This window comes from Chiloscyllium plagiosum, chromosome 20 (genome assembly GCF_004010195.1).
Source record: "Chiloscyllium plagiosum isolate BGI_BamShark_2017 chromosome 20, ASM401019v2, whole genome shotgun sequence".
Classification (NCBI taxonomy): Eukaryota; Metazoa; Chordata; class Chondrichthyes; order Orectolobiformes; family Hemiscylliidae; genus Chiloscyllium; species Chiloscyllium plagiosum.
The window spans coordinates 12,973,830-12,993,097 of NC_057729.1; the positions used below are offsets into that span (position 1 = coordinate 12,973,830).

General features: G+C 39.4%; 1 protein-coding gene across 1 annotated transcript in view; it reads right to left on the minus strand.

Annotated features, from left to right (window-relative positions):
* Positions 1-7,329: 7,329 nt before the first annotated feature.
* ccndbp1 (cyclin D-type binding-protein 1) overlaps positions 7,330-19,268 on the minus strand; it is a 31,298-nt gene continuing 19,359 nt past the window's right edge. Inside the window, exons 9-11 of the mRNA XM_043710205.1 lie at positions 19,124-19,184; positions 18,128-18,174; positions 7,330-8,051 (exon numbers count right to left, since the gene is read on the minus strand). Coding sequence (XP_043566140.1) covers positions 7,943-8,051; positions 18,128-18,174; positions 19,124-19,184 — 217 coding nt within the window. The 3' untranslated portion in view covers positions 7,330-7,942. The remainder of the gene's footprint in view (positions 8,052-18,127; positions 18,175-19,123; positions 19,185-19,268) is intronic.

Genomic DNA, 19,268 nt, shown 5'->3' on the forward strand with positions numbered 1-19,268 from the left:
TCTTCAGAGGGTCGGCGTGGACTTGTTGCGCCGAAGGGCCTGTTTCCATACTGTAGGGAATCTAATGCGAGCCCAGTTCTCCTACTCACTGTAACTTGTTGTGCTTGGCACCACTGGAATATCCCAGGATCTCTGGTGCTGGCAACATCTTTGAAAGGTTATTGTGCATACAGTCAAACACTGTCAGTCCAGAACTGTACTGCACATTTGCCCCAGATATGGAAGATAAGGGAAAACTAGTGGTTTGTTTTGCAGACAGGGACCTGGACCAGGCTGATGCAGAGAAGGCTTACTCATTCCCTTCCATAAGATAGGTGTAGGAGACCACAACACGTCCAGATCAGTACAGTCTACCTGTCAATCTTTAGAACTTCCAAAGATCCAGGTTGATTGACTTGGTGTAGCATTGCCTGATAAAGCTAAGAAAATTGAGATAATTGATAATACTAGCAAGGCACTTGGATTTAAAGAAGATATGAGAGGTCAGTAACTCTGGATGGTGAACCATTGGAATCAGATGTTATTCAGTTATGGTTAAAATAGCTAGAAGCATAAGAGAAAATGAAGGAACTAGAGATAGCAGAAAAAGACAAAGGAAATGCAGAGAAAGATAAGGAAAGGGAAATGGAATTAAGAAGACAAGAAATGGATTTGAAAAAGCAGGAAATAGAAATGAGAAACTAGAATTAAAATTGCCAAAAGAAGAGAAAGCCAGGGAAAACTAATACAGGCTTAAATTATGCTGATGAAACAGCAGACATCAGATGCTGGTGTTTGCTTTGGTGTGGAGAATATAAATCATAATGTGAAGTTCAGAAATGTTTAAGGCTGCACAGGACCTATCACAATTTGAGGAAAAGAATGTGGCAATCTTCATGTTTGCCAAGAAATGACAAATGGTGTTTAATGTAGATAAGTATGAGATGTTGCATTTTGAAAAGTCAAATCAAGGTACGAGTTTCATGGTGAATAGAAGGGCCTTAAGGAGTGTAGTGGAACAGCGGGACCTTGGAGTTCAGGTTTACGGTTCTCTGAAAGTGGAGTCACATGTAGACAGGGCAGTGAAGGCAGCTTTTGGCACACTGGCCTTCAGTCAGGGCATTGAGTATAGAAGTTGAGAAGTTATGTTGCAGTTATACAGGACATTGGTAAGGCCACACTTGGAGTATTGTGTTCAGTTTTGGTCACCTTGTTATAGGAAGGATGTTATTACACTGGAAAGAGTACAGAAAACATTTACAAGGATGTTGCCTGGAGGTCAATGGTCTGAGTTATAGCAAGGGATTGGACAAGCTAGGTAAGCATTGTGTTCAATTTTGGTCACCTGGCTTTCGGAAGGATGTTATTAAACATTAAAGAGTGCAGAAGAAATTTACAAGGATGCTGCCAGGACTCAATGGTCTGAGTTATAGGAAAAGATCGGACAAGCTAAGACTTTTTTCTTTACAGCGTAAAAGACTGAGGGGAGATCTTACAGAAGTGGATAAGATCATGCGAGGTTTGGATAAGGTGAATGCACTGAGTTGTTTTCCCAGGGTTGGGGAATCAAAGACAAGAGGGCATCAGTTTAAGGTTAGAGGGGCAAGAATAAAAGGGAACCTGAGGGGCAACTTTTTTTTTTTTTTACACAGAGGGTGGTATATATATGGAATGAGCTGCCACGGGAGTGGTTGAGGTAGGTACATTACCAATGTTTAAAAGGCATTTAAACAAATACATGGAATGGCAAGGTTTAGAAGGATATGGGCCAAGTGCAGGGAAATGGGGTTAGTGTGGATTAACATTTTGGTCAGCATGGACCAGTTTGGGCAAAAGGGCCTGTTTCCATGCTGTAGGACTCTATGACTCATGTCATTTGAAAAATTAGCAAGACAAAGGAATTGGGAAAAGATGACTGGACATTGCTCATGCAGAATAAGTTGACAAGTAAAGCACAGGAGTTCCATTCTTCACAGTCAGAAAAAGTTTCACAGGATTGTGACTCTGTAAAGACAAGTTAGTGGCTAAGGCATATAGGCAAAGCTTCCTGAATTTAAGAAAAAAGCTGGAGTAAATCTATATTAAATTCAAAGGGGTTAAGCAAAGTAATTTTAGCATTAGAAGCTGAAACCATGTATGGAGAACTTAGACAGGTTGCTCTCTGAGAAGAATTTACAAAATGCACTGCATTTCATAATAAGAACCTACATCAAGAACTAACTGGTTGCAACTAATGAACAGGCAGCAAGAATGACAATTAAAAGCTATTTCATAAAACTACCTTTTTCTGTTGATCAAATTCAAAAGGGATAGAAATTGGGCGAGTGAAAAGAAGTAAAGCAGCCAAAGTAAAGTATGGGTAGCTGGGAATTCCCTAACCCTTCCTCAGATCAGAAAGGTATGTTCGGAGGGTCGAGGAGAAAGTCAGAAGTTGAGGTGTTTCCATTTCAATAAGGTGGGACATGCTTGTTCAGTATACTGGAAGTTACAAGGAAAACTCTTCAGAGTTAGAGCTGATAAAAAAAATGCCCACAAAGTAAACTCAAAAGGAAAATGCATACCTAAGAGGTAAACACTGCTGAGTGCAGAGGAAATACATAGGATAGTTGAGAAATATGAAGTGTTTTTGACGAAAGGGAATACAACCCATATGTCTTCAAAGGAAGCATCCAAACCATAGGTATAATCAAGAGATACATCAGTACGCAAACTCTCTTACTGGAGACAGATTAGGTTTCCATTTACCAGCACTTTGGTTTTGACAATGAAAGCCAAAGTGCTGGAAAATGGGATAGATGGAAAGTACATCCTGATTCTATTATACAAAGTTGAGTGACTTTTAATTGGACTAATGCTAGAAAGGATAATTAAGATAGAGTTGATTTACTTCTGGTGAATGATATACCAATAGTCAACGTTATAGCTTCATCTATAATCACAAAGTCCAATTGAGGCTGAAAACATGCAACAGTTGCGCGTACGGGCTCCAGCTATTTTGCCATCATGTGCAGTAACCAGAGCAGCAAAATCCTTCATCACAGATTGCAATAATACAGCACTTCACCTGATGAAGGAGCAGCATTCGGAAAGCTTGCGATTTCAAATAAACCTAGTGTCGTGTGACCTCTGAATAATATAAAAGCAAATGTTAGGAGAGCTGAAACTCTGTTTACGAATGAGGATAGTTCAAACAAAAATGTTTGGCATAACTTTGGTAATTGAGACTCAGGAATCAGATTCAGAGTTAAGTAAATTAGCACAGAGAGTTCACACTGAAACTGAGTATTATTATATTAGAAACAGTTCTGATAAAGAAGTGGAGACATCCTCACAGACCTGTGAGTGAAGAATGGATAGTTGCTCATCAGATAATGGTGCTGCCTGGATATTGTGAGGAAATATTGCAAATAGCACAGGAAATTCCTATGGCAAGATATATACAAATAAGGAAAATGCAGGCATCAATAAACAAATATTTTACTTGGCCAGGACTTCATAAAGGTGTAAAGTGGTTCTGTAAAACGTGTCATATATGTCAGATCGTACAAAAAACATCAATTAAACCAACAACTTTGGTATTTTTAGCAACTTTGAAGAACCTTTCAGATAAGTGTTAGTGGATTGTGTAGGACATAATTGAAAACTGCAATGTCCTTACAATTATGAATATTCCAATCTTATTTTCAGAAGCCATTCCTTTAAGGACAACTAGAGTTAGGATATTGGCAGAAAGTTTAACTGTTTCTCTTTATTCATTATGGGCCATTAGTTGAGGTACAATCTGATCTGGGTTCAAACTTTAAGTCCAAAGTTTGAGGACATCATTAGCATTTTGGGCCTAAAACGATTACATTAACTTTATCAATCAGGAAATACAGGGAGCTGTGGACAGGTACCATAAGAATCTCAAAACCACGATTAAGAAATAGTCACAAATACACAAGAATTGGAAAAAGGAATAGTTTTTTTTGCTATATTCTACCAGAGTTTCTCCAAATACATCTACTAGGTTTAGCCCATTTGAATTCGATTATCAGATTGTAGAAAGTATCAGTTATGTCACATTAACATATTGAAAAGGTTTCATCATAGGGAAGAGAATAAGGAGACATAAGACTGTCAAGTGGTAAGAGCACTTGAAGACGACAGAGAAGAGTTAGTGGTCATGAGACTAGAGGTCCATTAAGATTTATTAAGGAGAAGTTCTTGAACCAAAAAGATGAATCCTCAATGTTGGACGACGTGCTCATGTTTCTAGAAAGACCCACAGGAGCACGTAGGGTAGCACTGGAACATTTGAAAATTCCACAGGACAGAATAAAAGAATAGGCAGATATGCATTCAGCAACTAGAATGTTTCAAGTGGGAGATGAACCACTAGTATTGTTGCCTTTGCAAGGTATTAGTCATTTCTTCTAGAACGCAATAGTTATATTCCTGTACGATGCCATGCGATACAAAAATCGCACAATACAAACACTTAAAGTATTGATGATGTAATTGCATTATAGCCAACACATGCTTTAAATGTTCGTGTTTTAGAAACAGCATTCCCTATTTACCCAATCACATTACAGCTCATTCGTGTTAATAAAAGGCACGTCATAGCAGAACTGACTGTACTGCTGAACTTTGCTTTCAGAAATCTACATAAAGCCGTTAAGAGGGTTTGTAATATAATTTATCTGGTAAATACACCAGATTGTAGGAAGAATCAGTTATGTCACGTTAACATGTTGAAAAGGTTTCATCGTAGAGGAGAGAAGAAGGAGACATAAGACTGTCAAGTGGTAAGCATACTTGAAGATGACAGAGATAAGCGTTGTGGTAGGACGACAATTAGGTAGTTCTCAAAACAAACCTCCTACATTTTGACTAGCTAACATATAAACATTGAGTCAATTAGACTCTATGTTCTCATATTTATGGAAAGAAAAATGGGAGGATCTTGTAAGACTGAGGTGGTAAAAGATGATAGAACATAGAGCACAGAACAGTACAGCACACAAACAGATGCTAAATGCAAACGTAAACTTTGCTGATATATCTACTCCTACCACTTCCCCTTACAGCACATTGCACCTGACCAACCTATGTGTAAAAAAGTTTCCTCATACATCTCCCTTAAACTTTTCCCTTCTCAAATTAAACCAATGCCTCTAACATGTCATTTCCAGCCTGTGAAAAAAAGACTTTAACTACGGGTGGGATTAATGACCTGATTCCAGTTGTTTTAAATTTCTTTGCTCAAGTACCTTATTCACACCTCATCGTGCCACTTGATCATGTCTTCAATTCATTGAAATGATTCATCTGCATAAGATCATAAAATCACAGAATGAAACAGGTCAGGAAACTAATTAGCTTAATTTGTGTCCGGCTCCATGAAAGATAGCCATTTAGTTTCACTCACTCATTCACCAGAGTCCTTGCAGAGAAATTATTTTAGGCCTCTGACAAATGACTATGAGAGTGGAATTAAATGGCTATCTTACTGTAGAGATACATGTGTGTTTATTAGCTAAACATGATGTAGATGTAGGCGAGTCAGGACCAATAAAACGGTATCCTTATTAATTGGGTCTTTTGGCTAAGGTCAGTTCAAGGTAACAATAGTACCACTCGGCAGCAGGTTTGATGAAAACCTTAGGGTGACACATGGGAGAACAGCGCAAGTTCCAAAGGAAATAAAATCAAGTGAACAGTGGGCACAAACGAGGGCCCTTAACCAGTCATTCCATTTCCTTCTTACTCCTTCCTCTCCCTTCAGTGTTGTTTCACTTCATTCTCATCTTCCACTTCACCAGCCTTTATATGCAACACATTATCCATCATCATCTCTCCTTTCAGTACTCTGGAGGGACCATTCCCTCACTGATATGGTAGTCGTCTCCTTAGTCACCCTCAACAGAGCCTCCTTTTCTGGCAGAACCTTTCCACAATTGCAGGAAGTTGCAACACCTGCTCTTTTATGACCTTCCTTCTCGTTATCCAAGGCTCCATTCTTCAGGCAAAGCAGCAAATTCCTTATACTTGTTTTACTTTAACTGTGGTGACTGGTCACATGCTGTCTTCTCTACATTAGCAGGATAAACACAGAATGAGTGATCACTCAAAGGCATTGCCATTCTGTTTATCAGTATGATTCCTAGCTTTTAGTTGCTTATCATTTTCATTCTTCACCTCACTCTCATTGGAACACGATAGTCCAAGGTCAGAAATGCAATGAAGCCCAATGTAGGTTGGGGGGGGGGGGGGGGAGCATTTTTTTTTCTCATTAGGTGCTGTACAGATGTCAGTTGTTCACAATTCTGCTATTCACACCTCTAAATATTTTGTTTCTTCTTCCAGTATCACTCCTCGAGCAATACATTATCCATTCTTTTGCCACTTATGCTCACCAGTCTTCCAAACATATCACAGTCCATTTTTCTTCTTACTCTTCTCCATTTCACCAGCTTAAAACCAAATACATTTCTAACTTTATCCAATTCTGATAAAATGGTAAAATGATCTGAACATCATTTCTCTCTCCAGGATGTTGTGTGACTAGTTAAATATTAAGCATTTGGCTTGACTTCCAGATTTCCAATATTTGCAGTACTTTTACTTTTGTAATGTCATTTATCTGATTTTGCTGACAATAATTAAGATAAGTCATTGCTGATATGCCTGGCTTGACTTTGTAAAGGTAAAATGGGATTCGACTAAGGGAATGAGTGTTCTCCAGATAGATTTATGATCTGTTTTACCATACTTTAACAGGGAAATCTTATGGCAATTTCTGGTCTGAATTACCTAGAGTTGGACTAGATTGGAGATGTTTAACATCATGCTCATAAAACAAATAGTTTTCTGTACAGATGAAAGTTACAACTCATTTCATCATAAGTAAAATTGCTACTGATTATAGCAGTAAGACAAAGGTTATAAAGTCATCAGATTCATTGGCCGGTTGTACAAATGGGAAAAGTGAGGCAACAGTTTACTGTTCAGTGAGGTCTACTAGAACAGGATTGGGAGGGTTTGGGAGCAAGGGGGAAGGAGAGGAGTGTGTTAGTACAGAGCAAAGGCTAGGGATCAAAGATGCCTGCCAGCAAAGCACAGAAATACAGGAGTGTCAACCAGCCTGTTAAAGCATACAAATGATGGGATGCTTCCAACGTGACACCTGAAAGAACAGCATTAGGGCCCAACTTCAAACTTACAATGACCTGATTGATCGATGAATTGCTCGTAACCAACCAAATAATAGACCTGAACCAGAATTCAAGGTTAAAGAAGCCAACTTGCACATATTTCATATCAGATGCCAGTTATTTTACGAAAGACACCAGAACAAATTATTAATAAAGAGCAGAATTACTTTATTAAATTCAAAACAAGCAAAAAAAATTGCCTTTGACACTAACATCATTTCACTTGAAGAACTTTTTAGGTATCTCAAATGCTGCCCTTCAGCCAGATGAAAGATTAAGTGCCATAATTTACTTCATATGCACAAAGAGTAATCAAAAATTAATACCAACTTGCACTCAATTATTCCTTATTCTTTGTAATAAATGTACATGTAATGAAAGCTGGGCTAAGAGTGTTAAACATATTTCATAAGCAACTTTTAGCTTAACAGGGAGACTTCTATTCCAATGGAAGGAAAACAATCATAGGCCACAACTCTTCCCAAAAAAAAAGCCATCCAATTTGATGGTGAAATGTTGCTGCAATTTACAAACAGGAGTGCTGAAATCCACACAAGTACATCAGTAAGTCAGGAGACCAGTCTCTTGAAGGAAAGGAATAGTGAACAGCTTTGATAATAAATGTTCACCCTAGAGAAATTGTAGGCTTATATATAGAAACACTCACTCATTTGCTAAAATGTTTACAACTATTTTTATTCAATGCTGTGTGCTTCTTAAATGTTCTATAGTCGATGATTTCGCCAAACAAAACAATAGAAAACTTATGTACTGCTTTGTGTTAAATTCTTGACTTTATCCATATTGTGCTCAATTGCTCCACTTAGAAATTGCAACCAGCTGTTCTCAGATTCAGGGCACATGTGACTAGATCTAAACAAAGAAAATAAAACAGCACTTGAAACAGCAGTATTATACAATGCAGACTGCTTATTTTGTCAGTTCCAAAAAACGACAATTAAAACAGTTTGATAATTACATTGTAGAAACACATTAATGATGAATATTTAACTTTTTCAAGTCAAAAGTAATTTGACTTATGGTGTTTTTATACTGAAGCTATTCATCCCAGATTAGTTCTTTCTTAGAAATCCAATTCTTCAGCTCTGAGTAGAGTTCTGCGTGCAAGTGGCTAAATGTGGATACGCAGAGCTTCTCACAGAATAACTTACAAGAGCACAAGACAGAATCTATGCTGTAACAACTTAAAATGAATTGCAGTTTGATTCATAGTCTACAGGATATTTATAAGTATCTTTCATTCCTGGCTTAACATTACATTCACTGTCAAGAACTGTATGAAGGGACACTTGGTTATGCAAATACATGAAGTAGGGCACACAATATAATTATTAAATAGTAATTTGACACTTTTTAAGGCTTCTTAGATTTAATAGTTGAGAATTATGTGTTCAGTACAATAGAAGCATAGACTACATCTTTTTTCCATAATAACTATGAAGATATGCTGTCTTGCATTTGAGATTCTTATCCAAATGAGGAAATCATTACCTCAGCGATTTCAAATTTTCCTGCTCCGAGCTGTTTTTCGTCGACATTTCAAAAACTGTTCTCTCTTTGCTGCCTGCCTTCCCCTCTTGCAGTCTCCACCTCCCCTTTCTGGCAGCCTGTCACCACTTTATCAGCCTCCTCTTAATCCCCTATTGTTTGCAGCCTCCCATTTCCCCCCTCCAATTTCCACACACACTCTTGTGGCCCTCCCCTTGCAGCTTTCTCACACTTTTCTGCAGGCTCCACTCCCCACTCACCTCACATACAGCCCCCGTCACCCAAGCATTCTACTTGCTACCTCTCTTACCTTCCAACACCCTTGCAGTTTTACCCTCCACCACCACTTGCAGCCTCTCCCTCTCTCATCTGCTGCAAGAGCATGAAGATATTCCCACTTCTCCCAAACTCCACTTAAATCCTTCCTCACCTCTTGCTCTTCCATCAATTTTTGTTTTAATTTCAAATTGCCAGCATCTGTCCTGCTTTGTTTTGTATTCATACTTTACCTAATCAGCCTTCTCTACTGCACCATATTGAAAACAAAGTAGGTGAAACGGCACAGCAGTGAGCTAAAACATGTGGGCTGTCAGTGCATACTTCCCCACATCTCCAACTCCCCCAAAGTAAAATAACATTCTTCTGACCTTATCAAAAATTTCAGTCATTAGGAACTACATAATTCAGGACAAAACAAGAGAGACCTCATAACCTTTCGTTGTTTGATATGGTGTGTTATCTCTACACACTTTTTTTTGTTTAATGCTTCTCATCATGTATGTGTTAAGCAGACTACAGGCTGAAGAGCCCAAATCGCAAGATAAATTTTCTGGTCCCTGAAATTCTTTCATCTTCACTTTGCCTTTTTCACCCACTCTGGCTCTACTACTACAACACTCTGGAACCCTAAACTATGCTACGTAGGAACAGAAGTAGGCTAATCAGCTCCTTGAGCTTCTTCCACGATTCAGAGATCATGGCTACTCTGTGGCCTCACCTGCCTTTAGCCCATACAAAAGGAAAACCTCAGATTTAAAATGATTTAACAACAGAATGTTTTGTCCTTAATAGGTGAATTTCACAAATGTTGTGTATTTCTAAGCTTATGTTATCTGGATTACCATTATTACAAGCAATTCATCTCCCCTCTTTCAAAAGATTCCCAATTCTTTGTACACATTTTTGCCTTTATCTCCCCAATTTGATGTCAAATACCATAGAAATTATTCAGAGATATTTCTTTACAATATAATGAGCTCTGTAGAGCGAGTATTGTGAATGCTCAAGATCTGCAGTGTTGGAAAGCATCCATACAAAGTCCTAGGGCAATCAGCACAGATTCCCCACAGCTTCTGACACACCTAATGGGTAGTCTCAGCATATTCTGTTCTAACTGTAGAAAGGTAACTTGTTGACCTGGAGGTTGTGAGATTACAAGCAAGACACTGGCAGACAGAAGAATTGGATCTTACCGTCAGAATTTAGGGATCTAGGATTTAGGTCAGAAAACAGCCAACTTTAAAGCTTTATAAATAAGGACATTAAGTACAAGACCAGGGACATTATTTTAAACTTGCATAAAACTCTGGTTCAGCTTCAACTGTAATATGGTTTCCAGGTCTAAGCACCAGGCTTTGGGAAGGATGTAAAGGTGTTGTTGTGACGACAGTAATGGCTGGGGTAAAGTGTAGTGGAGACATTTACAACAGCAGTTCCAGAGCTGAGGAACTTCAGTTGGATAGATAGATGGATAGATAGGACAATGTATGAAGGATGCTGAAAAAAATGTTTCAAAGGAGATTTACTAGAAACATTCAAAATTATGAGGTGTGGACAGTATAGCGAGCTGGCAGAAGGATCAAAAGTGATAAGGCACAGTTTTAAAGGAAACTGTAAAGGGTGTAGTGGCAAAACCTCTTTACGAAGAGTGGTTAAGATCTGGAACATATTGCCTTACAGTGTGGTGAAGATAGGTTCAACTGGGGAATTCAAAAAGGCAACTGGTTCAGCATTTGAAAAGGAACATGTGCAGCGTTGAGAGGGGGGCAGGGGAGTGGCACCAAGGAAATGCCTCCTGCACAGAATACAAGCACGATAGGCTAAACAGCTGCTTTCTGGGTATAGTCATTCTGGGGCAAAAATATTCCTAGCAATTTAGAATACAATTATCAGGTGAACACAAAGCAAACAGGATCTAATAAAGATGTGCACTGCATCTTTAAAATTCTGATTTTTTAAAAATTAAGAATGATAACAATTTAGCTCACAAATTTCTTGATTGTCATGTTCAAATACAGAAGACTTGAATGAACTGTTCACCTCAATACACCCCTTTTACATTTACAGGAACATCCTATTTATGATAATCTACACCCATGTGGGAATTCTCATAATATTTTCAAAATGCATGGGAGGGAATGGTGACAGGAACTCAAATTGTTAACCAGCCAACATTTCATTCTGGAATCAAGGCATTCCATTTCATAGCACACCGAGAAAGGGAGGGAGCTGTACAATTGGGACTGGCTGCCGTTGAAGGGTCCAAGGCCCAAGTGGAAAGTATAATTAGAGTGGTAAAAATGACAACAAATAAACACATGAACTAACATTGGTCACAAAGAGAATTTTTTAAACTGTCTCAAGATTTGAAAAATTACAATTAGATTTCAGATCACAGTGCTCAAGTGAAAACAAAAAGTTGTGTTATAACCCAAATGTCGGTATGCCTTCAAGAGACATGTTCATAATATAATTTCCACATCATATGGGTGGCACGGTGGCACAGTGGTTAGCACTGCTGCCTCACCGCACCAGAGACCCGGGTTCGATTCCCACCTCGGGCAACGGTCTGTGTGGAGTTTGCACATTCTCCCAGTGTCTGCGTGGGTTTCCTCCCACAGTCCAAAGATGTGCAGGCTAGGTGAATTGGCCATGCTAAAATTGCCCACAGTGTTAGGTGTAGGGAAATGGGTCTGGGTGGGTTGCTCTTCAGAGGGTCATGTGGACTTGTTGGGCCGAAGGGCCTGTTTCCACACTAAGTAATCTAATCTAATTATAGCATACAAACAGAAGACATAAATATCTCATATTCATTTTACCTCTGATCACTTAAAGCATGATACTCTATTGGAAGTGTGCTTCTGTTGTCGTTCATAGCTTAATATTAGCCATTGGCTATATTGACACTTGTGTGCCTAAAGAATGAGATGCTCGTACATAGCAGTTAGTTGTAATAAATGCCTGCTTGATTCTTCAATATCACGATGTCTATGCCAAATTTCTTATTTTAGCGGTGATAACATAAGCATCAGGTAAAATACCCTGCTGGAGACAAACTCATTCCACTAAAATAACAAAAGTTAATGATTAGATCATTTATTCTTGCAAACAGCCGGTGAGGACACAACAGGCCTAAAGTCCTCTGCTGTGCCTAATCATTTCTATGACAGAAAGACCCTAGCAATTTACGCCACTTACTAATTGTTACATGAACTGTACACAAAACAAAGTAAATGAGCATGTAGCATAGATTGAAATTAGTGGGTATAATACTGGGGGCATCACAGATGTGGCAGCAAGGAGATCAAGGCTGAGAACTAAATATCCAAAGAAATGCACCCTATTCAAAGGGCAGGCGGATGGGCAGAGAGGTCAGGGATGACTCGTTAATAAGAAATGAAATTAAATCAATAGCAACAAGTAATAGAAGGTCAGAAAGTGAAGGATCTGTGTGGGTAGAGTGGAGGATCTGCAAAAAGGACCCTGATCATAGTTACGTACAGGTCTCCTAGCAGTAGTCAGGATGTGGAGAAGAAAATAAATTAGGAGCTAGAAAAGGCACTATTACAATAATCATGGGGGGACTGGCAGACTGAGAAAATCAGGTTGGTAGCAGATTCCAAGAAAAGGAATTTGTGGAATGTCTACAAGACTTTCTTTGATGCAGCTTGGCATAGAGCCCAACAGAGAACATGCAATTCTACATTTGGTGACATGTAATGAAGCAGACCTGATTAGGGAGCTTAAGGTGAACGAACTGAAGGGAGCAGAGACCACAACGTGATAGTACTCACCCTGCAGTTTGAAAGGCAAGAGCTAGAATCGGATGTAACAGCTTTATATTTGAGTAGAGCTAACTACAAAGGCATGAGAGAGGAGCTGGTCAGAATTAAGTGAAAGGAAAGTTTAGCAGAGAAGATGGTGGAGCAACAATGGCAAGTGTTTCTATGGGTTATTCAGAGGCACAGCACAAATTCACACCAAGGAAAAAGAAATAAGAGAAGTCAGGAACAGCATAGAAATAAAAGGGCAAACAAACAATGTGGTGAAGATTAGTGGGAAGCTTTCAAAAACCATCAGAGGATAACTACAAAACGAATAAGAGGGGAGAAGATGAAATAATAAGTTAAGCTAGCTAGTCATACATATGAAGAATTCAAAAGTTTTTTTTGATTTATGAAAGGTAAGTGGAAGAACATTGGAACACTGGAAAATGTAGCTGGAGAAATAGTAATAGGAAGCAAAGAAATGGCAAAGGAATTGAATAGGTACTTTGCATCAGTCTTCATGGTGGAAGACACCAGTGGCATACCAGAACTTTAAGAGGATAGTGGTGAGTGTAGTGGCCATTACTAAGGAGGCAGTATTGGGGAAGTAAGGACAAGCCAGGAAACTATAGACCTGTGAGCCTGACGTTGGTGGTGGGCAAGTTGTTGGAGAGAAACCTAAGGGACAGAATGTACATGTAATTGGAAAGACAAGGACTGATTAGGGATAGTCAACACGGCTTTGTGCGTGGGAAATCATGTCTCACAAACTTGATTGAGTTTTTTTTGAAGAAGTAACAAAGAGGATTGATGAGGGCAGAGTGGTAGATGTGATCTATATGGATTTCAGTAAAGCGTTCGACAAGGTTCCCCATGGAAGACTGTATAGCAAGATTAGATCTCATGGAATACAGGGAGAACTTGTCATTTGGATACAGAACTGGCTCAGAGGTAGAAGACAGAGGGTGGTGGTGGAGGGGTTGTTTTTCAGACTGGAGACCGGTGACCAGTGGAGTGCCACAACGATCGGTGCTGGGTCCTCTATTTTTGGTCATTTATATAAATGATTTGGATGTATGCATAACAGGTATAGTTAGTAAGTTTGCAGATGACACCAAAATTGGAGGTGTAGTGTACAGCAAGCAAGGTTACCTCAGATTACAACAGGATCTTGATCAGATGGGCCAATGGGCCGAGAAGTAGCAGATGAAGTTTAATTCAGATAAATGCGAGGTGCTGCATTTTGGGAAATTAAAACTTAGCAGGACTTAGATACTTGATGGTAAGGTCCTAGGGAGTGTTGCTGAACAAAGAGACCTTGGAGTGCACATTCATAGCTCCTCGAAAGTGGAGTCGCAGGTAGATAGGATAGTGAAGGCAGTGTTTGGTGTGCTTTCCTTTATTGGTCAGAGTATTGAGTACAGGAGTTGGGACGTCATGTTGCGGCTGCACAGGACATTGGTTAGGCCACTGTGGGAATATTGCGTGCAATTCTGGTCTCCTTGTTGTGAAACTTGAAAAGGTTCAGAAAAGATTTACAAGGATCTTGCCAGGGTTGAAGGATTTGAGCTATAGGGAGAGGCTGAACAGGTTGTGGCTGTTTTCCCTGGAGCGTCAGAGGCTGAGGGGTGTCCTTACAGAAGTTAACAAAATTATGAGGGGCATGGATAGGATAAACAGACAAAGTCTTTTCCCTGGGGTGGGGATTCCAGGACTAGAGGGCATAGGTTTAGAGTGAGAGAAGAAAGATATAAAAGGGACCTCAGGGGCAACGTTTTCACGCAGAGGGTGGTACGTGTATGGAATGAGCTGCCAGAGGAAATAGTGGAGGCTGGTACAATTGCAACAGTTAAAAGGCACTGGGATGGGTATATGAATAGGAAGGATTTGGAGGGATATGGGCTGGGTGCTGACAAGTAGGACTAGATTGGGTTAGGATATCTGATCAGCATGGGCAGGTTGGACCGAAAGGTCTGTTTCCATGCTGTACATCTCTATGTCTATGTCTATGTCTGAAGATGGATAAATCCCCTGGACTGGATGGACTACATCTCAGAGTTCGGAAGGAAATAGTTGAGGAGATTTAGAGATGTTGGCGTTGATTCTTTCGGTAACACTGGCGTCTGGGAGGATCCCAAGAGGACTGGAAAATGGACAATGTTACACACCTGTTTAAAGGAGGGAGGCAGAAGATGGGAAATTATGGACCAGTTAGCTGGACCTCGGTCATTAGTAATATTTTAACATCCATTAACATAGATTTCCAGTGCGAGCAGCAGCGAAGGTAAGACCGTTTGGTTTTAAAAGTACTTACCGGTAGCGGGCAGCGGTGAGATTGCAAAGTACTTGGAACTGCACAGTAAAAATGGGCTGAGTTAGCACAGCTTTGTCAGAGATGTCATGTCTGATAAATCCAATAGAATTATTTGGAGTAACAAGCATGATAGGTAAAGGAGCCACTGGACATAACTTATTCAGATTTCCAGAAGACTTTGGCAAAGTGCCGTGCAGGAGGCCACTAAGTAAGCTAAGAGCCCATGATGTTAAGGGCAAGGTACTGGCAGAAAGTAGAGAGCGGAGATAAAGTGATCTTTTTCAGGATCGCAGCGGTGACTAGGAGTTCTGCAGGGAGCAGTGTTGGGACTGCAACTATTCATATTATACATTAAGGAACTAGATGAAGGAACTGAGGGCATGGTTGCTAAGTTTGCAAATGACACAAAGATAGGTGCAAGGACAGGAAGTGCTGAGGAGGCAGGGAAGCTGCAGAAGGACTTCAACAGACTAGGACAGAGGGTAACAAAGTGGCAGATGAAAAGCAATGTGGGAAAGTGTGAGGGTTATGCACTTTGGTAGGAAGAAGAGAGACAATGACTATTTTCTAAATGGGAAAAAGCTTTGGGAATCTGAAGCACAAAGGAACTTAGAAGTCCTAGCTCAGGATTCTCTCAAGATTAACATGCAGGTCCAGTTGGCAGTTAGGAAGGCAAATGCAATGTTGGCATTCAATTTGAGGGGGCTACAATCTAACTGCAGGGATGCTCTGCTGAAGCTTCACAAGGTTCTGATCAGACTGCATTTGGAATACTGCGAGCAATTTTGGACCCTGTATCTCAGGAAGGATATGCTGGCTTTGGAGGGGCCAGAGAAGGTTCAAAAGAAAAACAGGAAGAATTAAGTGCTTGTCATATGAGGAGCGATTGAGGGTTCTGGGTCTATACTCAATGGAGTTCAGAAGGATTGGGGCGGTGGTGGGGAATTCTCATTCAAACTTACAGAATACTGATGGGTCTGGATAAAGTGGACATGGAGAAGATGTTTCCAATAGTATGTGACTAGAATCGGAGGGCACAGCTCAGGGTCAAGGGATGATTCTTTAGAACGGTTATCAGGAGGGATTTCTTCAGCCAGAAGGTGGTGACTGTGGAACTCATTACCACAGAAGGCTGTGGAGGGCAAGTCATACAGTGTATTTAAGACAGAGACAGATGGGTTCTTGATTAGCATGGGGATCAAAGGTTACAGGGATAAGGCAGGAGAATGAGGTTGAGAAACATATCAGACATGGGCCAAATGGCTCGATTCTGCTCCTATATCTTACAGTCCAACACATAACAAACATGATCATAAAAATGATGCATACGGCCCCAATTTTAAAAAAAAGCTATGCTAAATGATATGAGGAAGTCATAAGGATAGGTTAGCTTCACTTGCCCAAATAAGAGAGTCTCTACACTCAAAGAAAATAAATAAATTCATTAATTTGGAAATTTAAATATAACTGAAGTGAGTAGGCATAACTGTGGAAATTATTTTGGACAAGAAAGGGATAATGGGTACGTTTTAAAAATCATGTAAAGAATAATGGAAGTTCAGAAAGATGTCATCACAGCGATCATTAAAACAAAACAAAGTAAAATTCTTTTTGGCATTTTGGCCTTTAAATCTAGGGCTAGAATATAAAGGAGAAATGTTTGCTACAACTGTATAAAGTCCTTACTGGATCACATTTGGAGCAGTGTGTAAAATTCTGCGCATCACATCGGAGAAAAATTATACTAGCTTTAGAAGAAGCCTAACAGAGATACACTAACATGTTACCATGGTTCCAAGATTAGATAAACTCAATTTGTACTCTGTGGAATATAGAGAATCAAATGGTGATTTGACTGGCTGGATAGAGACCAGCTTTTTTTCCTATTGACAGGGAGAATGTAGGTTACAAAAAGGCATAACTTTAAAATCAGGGCCAAAACCTTCAGGGAAGGGCTGGCAAACATAATTTTACTGACAGGTGGTTGAGATACAGATCTCACACCCACAGAAATAGTAAATTGTTGCTTAATCAGTAATTTGATCAAGCAAAAAAAAATCGAAACTCAGAACACCAAAAGTTATATGATTTGAGGTGACACTTTAATACTGGTGTTTAAGTTGTTAAAATATTGTCTGAAATTTCACAATATGCCAAAATAAATGGAGCTGGAATATAAATTAATGATCATTCATTTCAACAAATGGTGGAGAAAGCCTAAGGTACTAATCAGGCACATTTCCCTTTCAAATCAATAGGAGGGTGTTAGGCCAGGATTTAGACAAGTGACACTGTCGCCACCTAGTGACAGACAGTGCACAATTGAACAGAGGAATGCCTATTCCAGAACTCGAGGGGGACACTCTTAAACTAAGTTCTTACATTTAAAACAGAGAAGACAAGGTCTTGTTCTGCTCTGAGGGTCACAAGTCTTTGGAACTCTCTACTCCACAGACTGAAGGAGATGGGATCATTTGAATACTTTTAAGGCAGAGGTAGACAATTTCTTGACTAACGGATGAGGAGAATGTGGAGTTTAGACTACAGTCAATTCAGCAACAACCTTACTGAATAGCAGAGCAGGATAGAGGGAACAAATGGTTCACTTCTGCTCCTAATTCATATGTACATAGAAAGCATTTAATTTTATCTTTACACTTTGCATTAGATCTCTATCCCTTGCAAAGATGTAGAGTGGTGAGAGTATGGAGTGAACAGCCAAAGGAAGGGGTGGATGCAGATATAGTTACAACATTAAAAGACAACATTTCACTAAGTACATGAATAGGAAAGGCTTGGAGGTATATGGGCCAAATACAGGCAGGTGGGACTAGTTTAGTTTGGGAACATAGTCAGCATGAACTAGTTGGACCAACGGGTCTGTTTCCAATGCTGTGTGACTCTGTTTAGAGCATAGCTCATGTTTGAAGGCAAATGTGAAAGTGCAATAGATAGTCTTCAGATATTAAAAGAAAAATATACAGTATGTACACTGCAATGTGTTTTAGAAATAAAAATTAAAAACCAAGAAATGCAAAAAGAAAATATTTTAGGTTTTCTCAGCAGATCATTTAACTCACTTGGTTATTTCCAGAACTTTGTTCAAGACCATAGCAACATTTGCAGCCTGAAACACAATAATACTTTAATTATTTCAAAGTAATTCAGATAAGAACATTTTGACAATATTCAAATAGTAAATCTGTGACTTTCTACTGGTGAGCAGAAGTGATCAAATATATCACGCACGGTAATTGTGGCCAACACATGGCAGTTTGAAAGTTCTCTTAGGGGTCTACAGGCCAGAAGAAAATAGCAGAAACCAAAAAATTAGTTGATCACAACTTTTGCTTCAAGAAAAAACTGAAGGAATGAACCTGTCTGATTGAGTCAGTGGCCTTTGCACCGAACATTTTGTTTTAATGACGTTTGGATGTCTAACACATGGATAAAAAGTTGAGCTGGAAAAAGCAAAACAGGTCAAGCAGCATCAGAGGAGAAGGGGAGTCAATGATTCAGGTCAGAACCTTTCCTCAGGACCTTACACATGGCTATATATCAAGATATGCTACAACAAAATGCTGCTTAAATCAGTTCATCAGCATTCCTTCCTATCTATATAGTGCCATGCCTAAAATTTCCAGACTACACATCCAGGTCACCCCAGCAGTGATTTAATAGAGACAAACCGCTTTTTCAAAAAAGAGAAATACTGAAAAAAAAACAGATGGTGGGTGACAGAGGCCAACCTGTGCATTTGTTAGCAGGCACACAGCATATTGCTTCATTGTCTAGAAATGACCTAATTAAAGAAACAAGAAATAAACAGATTCCACCACAAATCTATTTTTACACCCAATGAGGTATGAGGGAATAAGTTGAGGACAAAAACATTCTAATTTTGTATTTCTGTACAAATCTACACTGAGCACTCCTGGAATCAAGTTCCATCATACCATTAAACAAAATACAAAAGAAACAAACAGTGCCATCTTGCCATTCCTACATTCTGCTTGAATCAAGACAAGCATAGTACAGTGCAACACTGCTGAATGCTTTTCAAGGCAAATACTCACATTTGTTCGCACAGTCAGGTAATCCATTGGAGGGTAAAGACTCAAGACCAATTCATCAACACTAGAAGAGGTAAGCAATACATTTACCAACAACGCCTATAAACCTATCATGGCTTGTAAGGTTAGTACAGTATTCAAGTCAGGC